This window comes from Merops nubicus, unplaced genomic scaffold, assembly GCF_000691845.1.
Source record: "Merops nubicus isolate BGI_N331 unplaced genomic scaffold, ASM69184v1 scaffold15217, whole genome shotgun sequence".
NCBI lineage: Eukaryota > Metazoa > Chordata > Aves > Coraciiformes > Meropidae > Merops > Merops nubicus.
Genome location: NW_008622407.1, coordinates 33,335 through 51,565, shown reverse-complemented (window position 1 = coordinate 51,565; position 18,231 = coordinate 33,335). Strand labels below are relative to the sequence as shown.

The 18,231-nt window shown below is 44.7% G+C and overlaps 1 protein-coding gene across 1 annotated transcript in view; it reads right to left on the bottom strand.

Annotated features, from left to right (window-relative positions):
- NFIA (nuclear factor I/A) overlaps nt 1-18,231 on the bottom strand; it is a gene marked incomplete at both ends in the record, with an annotated part of 87,309 nt that overhangs the window by 37,944 nt on the left and 31,134 nt on the right. Inside the window, 2 exons of the mRNA XM_008944779.1 lie at nt 11,561-11,688; nt 14,210-14,327. Of these exons, the coding sequence (XP_008943027.1) occupies nt 11,561-11,688; nt 14,210-14,327 (246 nt within the window). The remainder of the gene's footprint in view (nt 1-11,560; nt 11,689-14,209; nt 14,328-18,231) is intronic.

The following is an 18,231-nucleotide window of genomic DNA, read 5'->3' as shown; positions in this document are numbered from 1 at the left end:
CAAACGTGGGCTGATGTAATAAACTGGGGTGTTACACTAAGTACAAAGAAAGTCCATACATTCATATTTTTCAAATCTCATTGACTGTAAATCCTGACTTTTAAAATAAAACATAATTCTCTCCTAGAGATGGAACATAAGACTTTGCCTCCAGCTCTTGCTGACACAAAATAGTCCCTTTCTTTTCAACATTCTCTTTGACATGAGGACTGCAGGTACCATCTCCCTTTGTTGGCTTTTGGGCATTGGAAGATCCGCACACAAATCCCAGCGAGGCAAATGAAGACTGCACAAAACAGCAAAACAGCCTGTAATTTCCCAGCTAATTTTAGCAACAGGATCTTTTATGTTATGCTTTTTGGTGTATATCACACCAAAAATAGCAGCAACCATTGATGTAAGAGAACAGCAGAAAGGATGATCTCACAAGGGCTGAGGGCTGTGCAAGAGCAGCGTGGGCAAGCAGAGGTGGAGGGTGCTGGGGGTTACCTGCTCTGCCCTGAGCAAGACACCAGTGAAACCAGGGCAAGACTGTAGCCAGTCTACATGCTAGATGAGCATAGTGCTGTACTTTAAGTCTTCGTGAAGCTGGAAGACTAGTAGGATTTAAACAGCATCTCTTATGTAGGCTGCAATGTCCTTATGGTCACTCGCCTTACATCCATGCTGTAAGCTCTGGGGTTATGGGTCAAGGTTACACACCACCCACTTTGGGTAGCTGCTATCACAGCACATACACATTCCTGGAGGTATAGGATGGCTCTGCAGACACTCAGTCAAATTGTTACCTGAGCTAGCAGGCTGCCAGAGAGATTTCTCTGCTTTCTTATGCTCACCGACTCCTGCGGTCAAAGTGTTGGGGCAGCACTTAACTTGAAAGAAAGTAACCAGGAAATGATTTATTCACTACTTCTGGCAGTAAAAAAACCACAAAGGAGCATCAAGTGAAATGATCGGGCAACAGACAAAAGAAGTGCCTTACACAGCACTGGGTAAAACTGGGACTCACTGCCACGGGATGCTGTGGGGGTCGAAATAAAGAACGGGTTAAAAACATCGGAGCACATCTCCAAAAGAAAAGTCCACTGAAGGGTATCAAACACAAAGATGTGATCAGAGCCTCTGGCTCATGAAACCAAGCTGTCTGCTGCCAAAATCCACGACGCTGTACTCTGAAAAGCTTCAGTGGATGCCTGTCCTGCTGTTGTAGTCTTCCCTTAAGTGTCCACCACCAGCGTTTGTCAGAGATGGCATGCTGGGCTAGGTGAGCCTTCAGTCTAGCTGAGAGAGCCATTTTTCCCTCTCTGTGGGCAGACCCATAGTTTTTGTAGGCTGGAATGTGCTGTTCATGGCAGCTGAGAAACAGGAAAATTGCTGTAGGTAACCAGTTCAATGAAATGAAGATCCCAGAATTGCTCCTCACTTGGTGCAGAACCAGGGGAACGTCTAGAGACAGCGCAGCAGACACAATGCAGGGACAAAACAAAACCAGATGTAACACACTCTGCTTCCTGTTCCCAGCCGGGTACCATCTTCTCTCTGTCCCCCAACACCTCTCACTGCAGGTTTTAACTTCGGGTGAAAATGTTTCCTTTAAAAGAAAGCTTGTTTTCTCCTCAAAAGCCAAGATCAAAACGTGTGCACAGAGTACAGTAGCTGCACTGTGCGCTACGCAGCGGAGCGATGGTTGTACTGGGAATGTTAATAAACAGTGCCCAGAGCAGAACTTCTGCATAAAAAAGGGTGTATGTTACATCTCTCCCCCTCTCTCCTGTCTCATGCAATATTTACACAGCTGTGCTTTCTAAAATGTGTAGGGGAGTTTTTTATTATTATTTTTTGGTAATTTATTTACCTAAGATAGCCCAGCATCTGTTTTGCGGTGAGCTCCTTTCACAAAGTTTCACAGTTGCCTTGACTGATGCAGAAGGAGGTCACGGTCCTTACTCAGTGATCCTAAAACCATTTGTTTCAGCCACTTAGCCATTCTATTTGGCTAATTTCTGTTCTGTACTGTTCTGTGTTTTTCGTTTGTCCTCTGCTTGGAAATGTGCATCCCTTGGGGAGCCGATCTGGCTAGGTGAGTATTTTAGATATCTGTTTTATAAAATGCAGAAGTGCACAGGAATTTGCAATAATATGCATCATTTACTGGCTCTCAATATGTACTGTATATTGGCTCTGAAGACTACTAATATTTTCCAGCTGCCCTGGAAAAAGAAAAAAAAGAGTTCAATGCAGTCTTTGCAGCGGCTCCTTTCCCATGACTGCCTACACAGGTGATGAAGACTTTTCCTGTGTCCTGAAGAATTAATAAGCCTGAACATTTCTGTACCAGCAGCATACCACAGGAGATAAAATATTGCTTCTGCTTCCCAAACACATTAGAAAAAGCAAGTCTGCTGATCTCAACTGCTAAGACAGCACATGAATGGAATGCAGTCCATTTCCTAACCAAGATCTAATCTATAGAAGAGTTTATAGATCCAAGTCAACATCCTGAATTGGTCCCAGAAGCAAACAAGAAAACTAGTTCAACTTTTTGAAGACAGGTACAATACTTTCAATGTGTTTAATCCCATTTTGCAATTAAACAGCCCCATGCCTCACTATCAGATGATCTTTCAGGATAACTGCATCAGAAGAGACTGGTCTGGAGCTCACAAAGATTCATGTCTGACAGATTCCAAATGGTCAAGAAAGGCATAGCCACACTCAAACAGAGAGAGCTTCTCTCCTTCAGAGCCCACCTCTGAAAAGAGGGAGAAGGTGTTTGCTTTTGTCCCAATGCCAAGAAAGCTTATACTTTGAACTTGGTGTCAAAAAGTGAAGCACAAACCGTATCACTGTCTCTGCTTTATGTGTCTATGTTAAAAGAGAGGGCAGCAGAATACAGCTCAGCCAGCAAGGACGTCTGAAGAATGTTAAGTCCATGGACTACCAACACAGCACTCCCATTCCAGGAATCCCCCTGTCATCAGGAAGCACTGTTCCAGCCTTTCTCAGGGAATAGTTCTCCATGCACTAAATCTTTCCTATCAATCTGAAAAATGACTCAGATGATGCTAATTGTGTGTGGAGCCAGAAACAGTTCAGGTGACCTTATGGCTGACACAGGACACAGAAGATCTGCTTTTAACTTGGTCATTAAAGTCAGTGAAAATAGCATGTATGGATGATGCTAGAGCAGGCCAGCCAAAACCACAGCTTTAATTTGATATCTGAAGCGAAACACTTTCTGCATTTTTTAACTCAGAACTCCTACAGCTCCATACCCATTTTTAAATGATGCATTTCCTGACATCTGGAAGTAGATGCAAGGAGCAAAGCCACAACATTGACTGACTGACTTCTCTGGGACCCTACTGAAGGGATGTTTTCCTTAGAGGATTACAGCAAAGCTGAGGCATGTGCTCTAACACTTGCATGGGATTATTAATTTTATTAAAAAATGGAAAGTACTGGTTTAGGCTGAATCTCAGGGCCAAGTTTGTTGTGTTGTCCAGTTTCTGGAAAATGAAGGAGCCTTTGTGGGATGTGAAAACATCTAGGACTTTTCAATCTGAACTGATTTCCCAATTAGTAGTTCTTTCCCTGCCTCTAACTTCCTTCCACGGTTTTGAGCCAGTAGTGCCAGCAGCATGGCATGCTGTCACAGGTCTCATGCTATTCCATGAACTGCCAAAGAGAAGCTGAGGTATTGATCCAGTGGTAATTTGCTGTCAAAATGACTACGTCTGTTATAGCAAACGAGTACTGTTAATCATTTGACTTGATGAATGCTATTGCAAAAGACTGACAATGCCCAAAGCACCACTATCGACCTGCTGCATTTTTCCTGGCTCACATGAAGTTCTTGATCTTTGCTGGCCTTGACCAATTAGAGTTTAAGTTATCCATTAAGGTGCAGTTTTGGAAAAGTTCTGTTTAAAATAAACAACACCTTATATTGGTGAGTAACTCATCAACTATGCAGCAGTCTGATTCTGATTGCCTGGCAGAGAAACACACACATTTTGTGCAGTATCTGATAAAAGATCTATAATGTGCTAACACAAACCTATCATGTAGCACCTGTGACTAACAGATTGTGATATCAAAGTCTTGATGCCTAAGTGCTCCTGTAAATGCATTAAACTTTTAGTGGCAGGAACTGTAGACTGCCAGTGACAAGGAGCTGATATGGTATTTCAGTAAAAGTTGATAAGTGTTATTGCTCTTAGAAGAAAAGGAAAATCTTATGTTCTTGAAAACCACTGGGCAGCTTGTGTTTTGATGGGATGCTGTAATGCAGGGAGCAGGGAAAAGGGAACACATGGACTCTACGAAAGCAGAAAGACATGTTAAGAAAAGCTCTGTATCCTTCTGTAGCTGGAGTTCCTGGAAGTATGGTCCCATCAGACGTTTGGCTTTGGGCATCTGTCTGTTCGCTTGAAACCAATTTTTAGGCAGCAGCAGGCACATGTGGCCTCGCTTAATTCCACCTATCAGCAATGGAAGCATGAAAGGTAGCACAGGTCCAAGCATGCTCTGCTTCTTGGCTGTGGCAGAGCAAGGATGTTGGGAGACTCCGTAAGAGTGGAGAGAAATGTGGGAAACTGCATAAAGCCCTGGAGATGAGAAGCAGCACAGGTCTGAATGGGAATGGGGAACTAGGGTGAACGGGAGCAGGAGTCCTAGTCAGAGTATACAGTCTAGCAAAGCTCAGAAAAAGTTCTTCAAAGAAAATGAACAGTGGAAGTTTGCATGAAAGTGGGAGGTGACAGATCCTGTTTGCTGTACCTGCCACTCATGGCACCTCTTGAGCTTAACAGCATGAATTAGCCTGATGAAATTCTCTCTGCTGTAAACCAAAATGTTGTGGCCACCAGAGAAACACGACGTGTTTCTGACCTCCCATTCAAAGAGCCAACTATGCCGTGGGCTGGAGGTTTGTCTTGCTGCAAACTGTTCCCACTGTCTTAAGGTATTAAGTTCAATGGAGGAAAAACTGGCACTGGTGCCTGCTGATGGATGTGTCAAGGTACATAATGAAGCTGCTGCAGAAGGCAGGTACAGTCTCCATGGCTTTGTGAGTGTGCTGCCTGACTTTACACACTGAGAACTAGAGGGCAAGGCAATGTCACATCTGGGAAACACTGAGTAAACATAGCTGGCAGGGATCCTGGACGTAGACCTCCTCTGGTCTAAGGAAAAGAGATGTTTCCTTGGTTTTCTCTTTCTTAAAGACGTCTGTGAGTATCCAAACAGTTCAGCTTAAGGAAATTAATAAAGATCACAAAATTCCAGTGTCTAGTTACGATCCAGTGAGAACTGCCCACCACAGAAAGTCACTGAAAAGTAGTGCCAGAGAATTATTTGATATTGAATACTCCAGGTCTGAAGCTGAATGTTTTCCCAGTAAAAAGGCATTATTTTTCTATTCCTTATTTTGTATAATGCATGGTTCTCATGTTTTTCATCATATTTTCTACAGTCAGCCCCTTGAATCATTGGCAGCAATGTAGCACAATCACTGGAAACTTCTCTGAGCTCTGAGTTTATGTGTGGCGTCAAGTTTTCTGATGAGCCCAAAGACCTTTTGCCTGAGGACAGATCAGATGCACGCTGCATCACTGATGCTGGGACACACTACATGTATTTTATCTTCTAGGTAGTGCCAGGCAACAACTGTGTTTAGGGCATAAGGAATGCATAAAGAACACAATCGAGGATCTTCCTCATACCAGTTTCTCTGGCATTTCCAAGATATAATTCTGAACAGACTTTTAAAACAAACTCTTGTGGTCATCTGATCTATGCCTCAATGAGTCTTTCTGACATGTAAGGCACAAACAGAAGTTTCTTAGTAAATATGGAGAAGAAATTTTCTTGCATGCTAGGAATCTGCTAAGAAGAAAGCCCATGCCAGATTTAAGAAAAAGTTTATTGAAACAAGAGTTTGGACTGGTTGCCTGCATGTGTTTTTTCCATGACCAGCAATGGGGAGAGACATGGTACCATAAAGTTAGGGGTCACTGTTACTGCAAGGAAAATACTCCAAAATAGGATCTCAGTCCCTCAGCTGCATAGAAATTGCTCAGAAATTATTTTCACACAGTCCCATAGATGGTGACATGAGAACAAGCAGCACGAGGCTGAGTGGTGTAGTGAGCAATCAGGAGGCTGGCTTTAACAGCATCTTTACAACCAAAGACGTGTCCAGAAGTCTAACAGGGAGCTCTCTAGCTTACTGCAGTTCATATAATATTATAAACTTCATAAGCCCCTCAAACTGTAAATATGTCTTTCAGTCATGCAGTGCCAGCGTTACTGTTAATTCCTTCAGGTTTTTGCACTGAAAGCCTCATTGGGTTCCTGGTGCTTTCAAGGTGACAGCACACAAGAGCCTAGCACACAGCTGGGGTGGAGGTAGGGCAAGGGAGGTTGGGTGACCGTGGTATGAAAAGACTCATCAGTCTTTCAGTGGAAGAATCACCACAGAGCTCTACCCATTTTACAAATGGGTGCAGAGCTGTAAGCTGGTCAAGCTCACAACTGAAGCAGAGCTAATTGTCCTTTCAGATACCTCAAGAAGCACAAGGAGGACAAACATGTACCTTTCCTGGGATTAGTGTCCTCTAGGGACCAAACTAACTTGTGGAAATACAAGTACCAGGAAGATCTAAGTAAAGAAATGAAAAGGATGCTCTGAGTTTGCATCTTAAACATTTTTTCCATGCCACGCTGTAAAAATACAATGGAAGCAAAATTGGCAAACACCATCCATATGCTACACTACAAACGGACTGGCAGAGCACAACGAGAACATTACTCCTGGTCTGAATCAAGAGACTTCATTAAAAAACATATGTAAGTGGAATACTGATATACATTAACTCAATCTTCTCTTATTATAGATATAAAAACCTTATACCTGTAATTATGGCTTACCCCCATTACAAGCAGAGCTGCCACAGAACTGTACATGGGCCAGCTTTGTACATGAGTTCAAAGCTGGTGTGATGTTGCCTTATTTTGTTACTAACACCATCTTTATCCTCTCTTGCCCTTCCTCTCAGTTAACAAGAGTTATGTACTGAAAATGCTGAGATAAAGTAATGGTAAGGAGGATACCACAAAAGGTATTTGAAAAGCAGAAGTAATTTACTACATGTCTGCTTTGTTTTACTTCCTAAGCCTTCCTGTTGTGAAAGGAAATTCATCTTTTCTGGCAGACTCCAGCCTTTTTAGGCCTGAGAGCTCCCCAGGAGCTTTCGAGGGCAGGTAAATGGATGCAAGACTCAAGGAGTACTGTGCAAGGAACATGGAATTAATGTTGGGTTTTGCTTTGGCTGTCACATCTGACGTATAAGGAGAGTGCTATATCCTTGCTTGCAAGAAGTCTCTAGATGTAAAAAAACCCAAGGCTGAGTCCTCTGCTCACTACTATGGGTGTGAAATGCCAGGAATGGGAAGGTCGTGTTGCTGGTGGGTGAAGCGTGTAGGGTCTATGTCCAGCGACGTCTCCACTTGAGACAGATGTCAGGGTGCTCCAAGCCTCGGGGCCCCGGGGTGCAAAAGCTCAGAGGAAGGACTGTAGATGGACAATAGGTGCAGCCTGTATTCTGCACGCAGTAGAGACCCCAAGAGTAGGCATGGGGGAAGCATCCACTGCCTAATCTAAATAGCACACAGAGTGGTTTTGTCCTCTTCTGTTCTCCTGCCAGTTTGCACATATGTTCTGAGTATACAGCCTGCCCTCCAAAGACCACTTACAGGGGCAATCACAGGGAAGCAAAGCAGGAAGAAAGTATCCAAAAAGGGAATTTGTTCAAGAGAAAAAAATGGAGACAGATGTAGAGCAACTAGTCACGGCTGGCGGTAAATAACCCTCTGCCTGGAGTGCTCTCTTTCTCTAAGAATTCACATATTCCATTTCATATTTCCTTTCTAGGAAGTCAGATCTTTGTTTTCCTGGCATTTGTTCTTTTTCTTTTCTTTCCCCTATACACTTTTTCCCTTCCGTATGGTCTAAAATTGTCTTCTCATTTTCCCTTTCTCATCTACGTTGTGCTGTCTTTCAAGTGTGGCAATTCTCCAGCCTCCCTCTCTTGCAGACCTAATTTCCCTGCATTGTCCCAGGCAACACCTTTCACTACAACCCTCTCAGGGTTCCTGTGCCAGGAGCACTCCCCTCTGTCTCTAAACGTGCATGAGCACACGGGTGCTTCACACCTGCTCCGGCCGTAGAGCCCCCACTTTTTCTCATGAGCACACCTCAGAATTAAGCAAATGCAACACACACAGACAGAATATTCATCCTCTCGCTCCCATAAACCTGTCAAGGCATATAGGCCAAGAAGCTATCTCTGCATAAATCTAAATCTCCTGTGAGGAAGCAATCTACTCAAAGGCAATAAAGCCAAAGGATGTATTATTATCTTTGGTGTGGATCCGACTGGGCTGGGAGGTTGGCTGCTGGCTCCTCTCTGAACTTTCCTTCCCAGACAGAACAGCCATCCCACAGACAAGCCTAAGCTTCCTTTCCTTGGTCTGATTTCCTCCTCCCATTGCTTGGCGGGTAACCCCAGGGACAGGGTTTAATGACAGCGTTTGGGAAGCCGGCGTGCGCGGCGCTGCCAGCACAGGGGGAACTCCAGCCTGCCTTCCAAACCAGCACTGCTCCCACCTGCCCTGGCCAGGCAGCACAAAAGGGACCACACGGAGGAAAGGCCATGTCAAACAAAAAGATGGTTTGTACCTGTGAACTTCTACGGGGAGGTTCGCTGAGAGACTAACAACACACTGAAGCTCAGAGAGAACTCCGCGTTAAAGCCGCGCCACCGCTTCGAGAGTAGATTAAATAAACAGCAAGGCCTCGTTCTGGCCAGGAGAGACCTTGGGGGGGTGGACGTGAAACAGGTCCAGGCTCCAAAGCTCCCCTCTCAGAGGGGAACTCTGCGGCAAGCCACCGGGTAATAGGGGATGTTATCAACATTTGTAGGGCTTTCAGAAGACCAATACACTTCCTGGGCAGATGCTCCATTGAGGACTCATAAAACATTTTACACTTCTGGAGACAAAGCACCCACGTCAGACACAAAGGGCCAGATGTTAATATGAGCCCCACATCCGAGGGAAGGCAGGGCACTGTGCACAGACCACAGCAGGATGTGTCCCTCGGGGGGGCACACCACCTTGTGCCAGTGACATACCACTGTTCCCCGGGCATGGAAGGACACTTCAGCACTGTTTTGTCCTTCACTACTGATGAGCTGTGGCTCTTTAGGTAACCCCTCTGCCAGTCATGCTCTTGCAGTGACCCTGTTTTACACAGAAGCTGAGGCAATGAATTCAGAGGACAGGCTGCTGGAAAGCCATGGCAGAAGTACTGGGGTGGGGCTGCGTGGATGAAGCATAAAGGTGGTTTGAAAGTGCATCCCACGCAGGAGGGATAAAGCTCTTTTTCTTCACAGCTGTGACAGTGATAGATGGCTTGGTGAATCTGAGCTATATCTAGTTGGTACCTGGCTTGAGTCCCTGATGTTGCAAGGTGATTTTCTGCCATTTTACAGGCAAGACTAAGCAGAATCTGAGATTCTTCTGTAGAAAGTGAGGAAGGTCACGAGGAAAGAAGGACCTTCTCTTCCCTGACTTGTTCTTGCCTTCTGAGCAGCTGAGGAAGTTTGACAGGGGTGGTTGTGCTCCTTCATGATGGGCACCCAGTGGTGTCAAAAGTGGTGTGGGTGCTCTGGAGGTTTAAGGCTTTAGGTACTTCTCTTGTCCAGCTCAGCAGCTCAGTGCCACCATCTAGTCAGCTTGGACGAGACAGAGGTAATGACCACATGTGGGGAAAACCACCAGAAGTGACAGCAAGATTAATAGCCAGCCTCTGGTTGTTGCACAAATGAAGAATATTTGTCATTAACGAAGAGTACCCCAAACTTTGGGGGGAGTTAGTCCCCTGTCTGACAATGATGTAGAAGCAGTGGCACAGTCAGCTTTTAGCCATCTGTGTCTGCAGAGGAGGTTGGGAGCTCTCCCTTTCAATGGGCACTGAGCTTTTGTTCATGTTTTTGCTGCTCTGTGAGCAGACCAGTCTAGTACAAGGTGAAGCTCTGCCTGACATCATCTGGAGCCTGGAGCTGATGGAGGAAACAGCCCCTAGTGCCTACTGAGCAGGACACCTCACTGAAAACACCAGAGCCCAGGGGATGGCGGCAGCAAGGCAGTCACGGGGAGCCTGGCACTTGTCTGCCTGCAGGTCCACCCTCTCCTCCTGCCAAAGTGCCACATCTGCAGTCAATAAGGGCCCACAAGCTGGCTCCTCCTCATTAGAGGAGAGAGGGCAGCTGGCAGGGGATCCTCCAAGGGCTCCCAGGCGCGGGAATCAGTCCCCTCCCAGTCTGGAATAGCCCAAATTTGGTGACTTTCTGGGCATGCTGTAAAGGACAGCTGTTTGACAGGGTCTCCAGAGAAAGCTGTGGGTATGTTTCCTACATGATGAAGGATATAGGTGGCTGGCCAAATGCCCATCAAACTGATTTTAATGCTGTTCAGGTTGAATTTACTTTTCTGTGCTGTAGACTTCATTATACACAGTGCCCTGGACAAGCATGTGCTGTTTCAAAACAAACTAAAAGCATACTATTTTAAATCCAAACAAACAAGAAAGAAAAAAAATACATATTGTAAAAGATCCTTTGGGCTGTTTAAAGGGGCCTTCTCAAACACTGGGAGGCTGAAGATGAAAGCACTGCTTGCATCCATTTAACAAATAAGACTTCTGTTATTTTCATTGGCAAGAAAGACTTGATTATTTAGCTGTAAGCAAAACCTGAGGCATTAACCTTACCTATGCATGTAGCACTGACTCAGAAAAATGTTTCCAATAGTATTAAGCACCCAGATGATCTCAGGATAAGTGATCAATGGACAGTTAAGTATGTAACATAACGTAACCCAAAAGATGATCAACAAGGAAGATCACACACAAAAATTAACTGAGAAGAGGCAGACGAGCTGCTTCCTAAGCCTTATGAAGTGTAACACCCAGTGATATCTATTTTGATACGAAGCCTCCAATCACACTTCATGGTATTACAGGTTAATGAAACAACTCCTTCAGTAAGTCTCTTAAAAGTCATCACTAAGTGAGCTCAAGTGTTGTATAATGCTTGAGAAGTCCTTCTACCTTATACAAGTTCAGGGATATTTATTTGAGCAGTATAACTGTAGGGCACAGCACAGGCAGGTACTGCATTTTGCTAAGCGATTGCCACCGCCATCCCAGAACTGAATCTGGATGTTTTCACAGAAAAAGACTGCCTATCTTTTGCTGCATTATTTAAATACTTCAGATATTTGGCCAAAATACAGAAGTGACACACTACAGAAACATTCACAGCTGCAGGAGCAATAAAACCTCTACAGTATTTTCATTAGAGTGACCTTCTCTCAGAAGAAGTTACAAGATGTTTAGAACTGATCACCTTTCTATACAGCATTCAGTGGATTCTGATAACAAAACAGAGCAACTGGAGATCACGTTCTTGGGCTCCTGAAAGCCATGGCTTACCTGGCTCCACTTCATGCCATCCACTTGACTGGCTGCCACTTCCTGGAGAGCGCCCTTGGCTTGTATAGAACGGCTCCTCACCAGGACTGTCCATCTCATCCTCCACAGACTTGAGACGTTTTGTGGAGCTGAGAAAGCAAAACCACATAATAAACGCTCTGCCTATGGAAAGGAACAAAGGCATTGCTGTTGGAACCTATCTTGCTAGCCCTGCCTGAGACTAACTTGGTTATGGACCATACAACAGATTCAGGGCCCTGAGAAGGGCAAGGTATAAGTCCTGCACAGCCATCCTGCTCACCCAGCCTCTCAGCATCCACTTTTTGTTTCTGATTTGCATTGTTGCCAGTGACTAAGGTCCTGTGAGATACAAAACAACCAATCACAGAGTCTAGACTGAACCCTAAACATGAGTTAGTTTAACTAGAAGATAAGTTTAACATTTAGGTGTTTACAGATCAAAAAGTAGGACATTTTTCAAAGCACACAGTGGTCAATAAAAAGGCAAGAATTTAATCTGTATTGCATAATTTTTGCAATTTGGATGAATATGGTAAGGACAAAAAAGACTTATTTTAACTGCCAGATTTTTCCACAGCTTATCCTGAAAGACATATTGTTTATCAGTTCAAATTTATATTTTTAACAGTAATCATTAGATTAAACCAGACTTCAATCCCATAAGAAGAAGCATTGAACAGTGAATGATGGAAGAATGCATTCCTGGTTCAAATGTTCATGTTCTCCTACAAGTAGAAGGATTTCACTCTGCAGCTGTATGCCACCAAGCATGAGAAGCCCTCAACAGGTATCTCTGGCCGGTGTCAGTACTAAAGGATTCCCTTGTGATATATCACAGCTCCCTCACCAAAGGCTCAGGAGACAGAAGAGCCCTTTCAGTGGTCTCTGGTGGCCCCTGACTCAGACTCAGTAGTGCTGCAGGGAGAGGATCCCAAAGCCAAAGACACTCAGCTTGGCTCTATTTCTATAATGAGTTGTACAGACTGCGTGGGGACGTTACTGAGAATTTCTCTTCTAAGTACTTTTCCAAGGCTGGGTCAGCTCACTTTTTTTCACCAAATCTGTATTCTATTAAGACTTAAGGCATTCAAGAACAGGCTCCTCTGTGTAGGGGGAACACATTTAACAGACATAAAATCTTCCAGTGCACTTTCTCCCCTCTGCAGCTCCCCACCCGAAGCCCTGCACAGGTAGGAGCTGGTGGGTATGCAGAATGAGTTTGTGAGAAACAGGAAGAATAAGTCCCGTGGCATGCGTGGAATGCAGGTTTGGCCATTCCTTAATTTAGAGAATTGTTATGTGTCAATAGGGGAAATTGTGTGCATACAATATAATTACCGACTGATAATTCTGCTGAGTCTGTGTATTTAAGGAATATTTTTTTTTTCTGACTGGGAACAGCCTAATGAGAGGAAAACAAACATATTACCAAGTTATTAACTACCCATGCTGTTTATAATTAGCTCCTTATCAGTGGTAGCTATTTGCAGAAGAATAGAAGAGCAACAACTGAGCTCTTAAGTAACATTAATAACCTCACTTTTTTTCTTCTGGAGTCACAAATAAATTCTTCCCGAGAACGGTGCTAATGATGAGGACTGTAGGGTATGCAGTTTACACGTGAAAAAAAAAAAGAGCACAAAGTTTTTAATTGATGTGTAATGGGAATTGTAGTCACCGAGCTTCATAATGTGCACACTAAGTGCAAGATGTAGAATGTTCTTCCAATCCCTGCAAACTGTGAGAAGTTATTGCTAAGAGCCTCTCTTTAAATGCTTTCTTTTTCAAAGTAAAAACAGCAGCTATATTCAAAATATAGAGACTTTTTAAATGTGTGCTTGCTTACTGCAAAGCTGGTGGCACTGCAGACTGAGATAAAAACGTAAAAGAACCCTGGGCTGAAGTTAGACTTTCTTGTCATGTCTTTGAAATAAGTGATCTATTGTGGCTGTAGGGGAAAAAAAAATAAATCAATCTGGTTCCTTAATAGTGTTCAAGACTACTAGAGTGACTGGGCTTGTTTATAAATCTAATCTCATGGATGGTTAAAGTAAACGGGAAAAAATAAAAAATATCCTTGTTTGATAGTTGGCATCTAAGCCAAAATCAAAATCTGACTGGGTAGTCATCTGCACTAACAATTCAGTTTTCCAAAGGCTGAGTCACAAACTTCTAAATGCTACATGGAAACTAGAATGCAATATAGGCCAAGGTCCTTCAACAATGTTAGTCTCATAGATAACACTTTTTATGATAAAAAATATGCTACACGTGCAAGTCTATCTTAAGACTTTGCTGCTAGGACAAAATGGCACATCTCAGTATGCTCCAAATTCTCTTCCGCCACAAGTGAAACTCCAGCAATTCCAGTGGAACTTCTCCTGATACACTGAGCTACAAGGCAGAAGTTACACAAGTCAATGCAGCAGTTTTGCTTCGAAACTGGTACACAGAAAGAGAACTCTAACAGCAATCCAGTTGAACATTCAGCCTTGTGAGTCTGAAACAGCTCCACATCTTGAGGCCCCCAAACAGCTTGTCAAAGAATTTAATGGTTACTCTCTCAGATGAGTAATGATGCTGGCCTGTGTTTCCAAGTAACCTGGTAGTAGGCAAAGATTAAATTACCTGGTAGAGGATGTGCTAGGTAAAGACCTCCTCATTGCTCCTGGGCTCATGCTGTAGTATGAAGAACTTTCCAAATCTGAGAGGGAGAAATTAGGGCCTGTTCCTGCAGCTATCGGTGCTGGGGAAACAAAAGAGATTGCAGTCAGTAAGTCATGTGAACAAGGCATGAGCCGCACTTCAAAATCACTTTTTTCTTCCTCATGAGTGCATTTGGTTTCATGATGAGAACAGGTAGGATGTGGAAATTAGGAAATGCTTATGGTAACTGGCATTGCAATCAAGAATATGTAAATTTTATTAGAGATGCAATGTTCCATGACACTCACTCTTACATTCCTCCAAAGGTATTTTTTTAAAAAAAAAAAAAAATAAAATTATGTCAAGACTTTCTTTAAGCACTGCTTTTTCACTCATCTCATTCTAACATTTAATGGAACCTGTAGCTTTTGCTTTTAGGACACCACTGCATCTATTGGCATAGTTACAAACAGGCTTCATCATCCCCGTAGTGTGCTTGGCATAATCCACAAGCCGTGTGGGCAGGGAAATACACACCTCAGGACCTTCGCTACAGACGTGATGTACATCCACAAGCACAGAGGCTACAAATGCTCCTCGGAGGAAGCACAAAAGCAGATGAGTAGCCTGAGTTCTCTTCTGCCTGCAAACATCTGAGTTTTCCTGTGGCCTCTCCTCCAGCTAAATCAGAGGTAGAGACACTGGGTTCTCAAGAACTTTTATCCAGCAGTTAGCTTCCACTGTTCACCTCTTGTTAACTTACCCAGCACCTAAGTTTTACTGTAAGGGATATGAATGCCTTTAATTTCCCTGTCCCAGCCCCTTGGTTTTACATTAAAACTTTATGAATTCTAAGACACTCTGAAGTTTGCAGGCACAAGGCTGTGAACTCCATGTGCCATGTTCCTCTCAGAACAGAAAAGGAGCGGAGCAGTTTAATGTTAAATTTAACAGATAATGCATTCCAGATAAAAAAGCCACTATATGGCAAATGGCACCGTATCCACTGCTGCTGTTCCAGTGCTATTTACAGGACAATACAACTCTGGGAGCTGACAATTACAGATCATGATTTTCTCTTGCATTTCTAAGACATCTGAAAAAGGACATCCTGCACAATAAAACGTACAAGCTTGGCCTCAAACGTATTGTCTGAGAGCCCTGATCCACAGCAACAAAGGCGAAGCAGTCTCAATGCCACATGAGGATGTTGAGCCAAGTTTAATCTTTGGTCTGAGAATCTGGCCCATTTTCAAACACGAAAAAATCTTTCACTCTGACGGGGCAGGAGTGAGGAAATGAAGACAGGATAGCTCCTATCACCCAGCTAACATGTCTGGGCTGAAACGCAGGCTTCTGGGAGTGCTGCCATTGACTGTAATGGGGCCAGTATTTCACCCCAAGTCTTAAGGAGCTCACAATGTCAGATTTGACAGAGGAATAATGTAGCTTTGCAGCTGCCTCATCATCCCCACAAGACAATTAGTTGTTGTTTGGCAAGGATCTTTTAAGAACGTCATCGAGACAGAAAGGGAACAGCCTGGATAGCCACGGACTTCTAAAAGCATGGGATGGAAAATACACAACAACATTAAAACCTGAGAAAATCTGGAATGGTCATTAAAAGGAATGAAGTTGGGAAGTAATTTATGACAAGAACACTCAATTCCTTTGTTATCTTCTCTTAACTATCATACGCTTCCTGCACATTGGGTATATGAGAGGGTGTGTTAACAGAAAGAAAGAAAAATTAAGCACAGTAAAATTAACTCGTTTTATCAATTTGTGCTTTCTGCAACGGTTTCCTGACAGCAGCTACAAGAGGCTGTAAAACTGATGAATTTGCATGGAAAAAGAAACCGGTGTAAGTAATTTGTGTAAAAGGTAACACGGACATGGACTGCTATAATTCAGACACCCTGCAGATAGCAGACTGCTGCAGTGTGAGCAGTTATGGGTTAGAAAAATGACCACACTGCAGTCAGTCTGACTTGAATGGAAATCAATCATAAAGGTACTCTCTGCAGCATCTACTCCACAGTTTTCAGCAACTTCCTTGCCAAACAGATTTGTGCTCTGTAAACCCTTTGCTGATCAATTCCTCTGCACCCTCTACCTATCAAAGCCCAACTTACAGGTTAAGTATACTATTTTCCAAACAGGAACATAAGAAGGCAAGCACTAAATTAAAGCACGGTTTCTTTCTGAGGCACGACAAATTTCCTAGCCATTGCAAGATTTATGGAACAGTTTTATTCCAAACTGATATGGAAGAAAAACTGGTATCTGGATAATGCTTCTCTTCTTTCTCTCACCTCCCTCTGTTTATTGCTCTCCCCTCAAATCCTGGATGTTTCTGTTCCAACCCTTGAATTAGCCCTATAGGAACATTAAGTGTATCTCCAAGAGCAGGGGTGAGGTAGGAACAAAGTATTGCTAACGCTGTGTAAACTTAGCACAAAGCAGAAAGGGCTAATCACACACCAATTTCCTCCTGGGTAGTTAATGTGAAGGATGCTTTGTTTGTCCCAGCCCAAACCACCTTGCTGCACTCAAGAGGCTGTTTGCAACCCGATGGTTAAGGAGCAGAACCCACCTCTAATGTAAACCAACAGAGCTAAGCAGCAGAGGTTGGAGTGCTTGGCTGGCCTATGCTGGCGAGTGCCTGAACCCCATTGTCAGCCCTTCTGCAGGAGCCACCCGCCTGCCACAACCAGCTCCAGGTCTCTGGCCCTGGAAGGCCTGTGGCAAATGCTGTGCAGGGCTAAGCCGTTCTGAAATCCCTTCTCCTGCCTGCCTGCCAGGCTCGCATTCAGTGCCTGCCTTTCAGCAAAGGGCACCTGTACCTATGCTTGCAGTTACCCCATTTACTATCGCAAAACGCGGCAAGGCGTCGACGTGGAGAGCCCTCCCTGAGACTGCCAGGAAGAGGTTCACGTTCTCCACCCGCTGGTGGAAGGTCACTTCCCCTTCCCAGCTGGAATGTGGTTGAAGCTGTGTGTGCTTTCTGCCTCGGCGAGCTGAGCCACACCTCACGCCTCCCACGTGGGCCCTGGCGGCGGGGAGCTCACTGCCTGGCCCTGCCTCCTCTCCTCACCTTCCCGTTTTGGGGTGCAAGGTGCCATGGGAGTGGGCACGACACAGCCAGCCTAGCCAGGAGGCCCCCAGCCTCCTCCAAATGGCTTTGCACGCTGCCTTTGTGGACTGGGCATCTTGCACGAGCCCAGAAAGGTGATGGGAGGGGAACACTTGATTTATTTGCAGCATTCCCTGCACAGGCTGCAGCTCTGGAGAGGAAGCAAAGGAAACAAAGTGGTGCAAACTGTGGAAAAACTCTGTCTAAATTAAACCTCTTCATTGCAGCATCTGACAATCCACCATGCCACTTCCATACACCACAGGACCCTACACCCCAGGAACAGGCTATGGCCTTGGGAAGCTCCACGCCAGCACAGCTAGCTGTTAGACACTGCAGCCTGCAGAAACCCCAGGCAATGACACTAAAAACACCCCACTTCCCCCCGTAAGAAAGGCTCTGCAGCAAAGTGACCTTCTGATAGTTCAGGAACGTCTCCCAAACAGGAAAGGATGTCAGAAACTGCAGTTGTGAGTCAAAACAATAGTCTCCACCTACGCATCAAGATGTCATCTGACCCAGGGCTCCGACCTGGCGGGGGGCAAGGAGGAAGGACCCCTCTTCCCCTAACACTCAGCCCCTCTGATCTGCACAGGCTTTCTAAGCAAACAACCTGATGCCAGCCTCGGGTCCCATTCCAGCTGCTGGCATCACAAAACCATCTCTGTGCAGACAGGATGCATTTCGCTGCTCTCTGGGGTTGCCCAAGAGGAGGAGGAGGAGGAGGAGGAGGAGGAAGGTGGGTGCCTCTGCCTGAGCACCAGCACTGTGCTGCTCTGGGGGACACAGGGCAGCATCACCCTGCTGCTAGCCTGCGCCCGCCACTGCCAGCTTCTGAGCTCACATCTTTGCCCCCATGTCAAGAAAA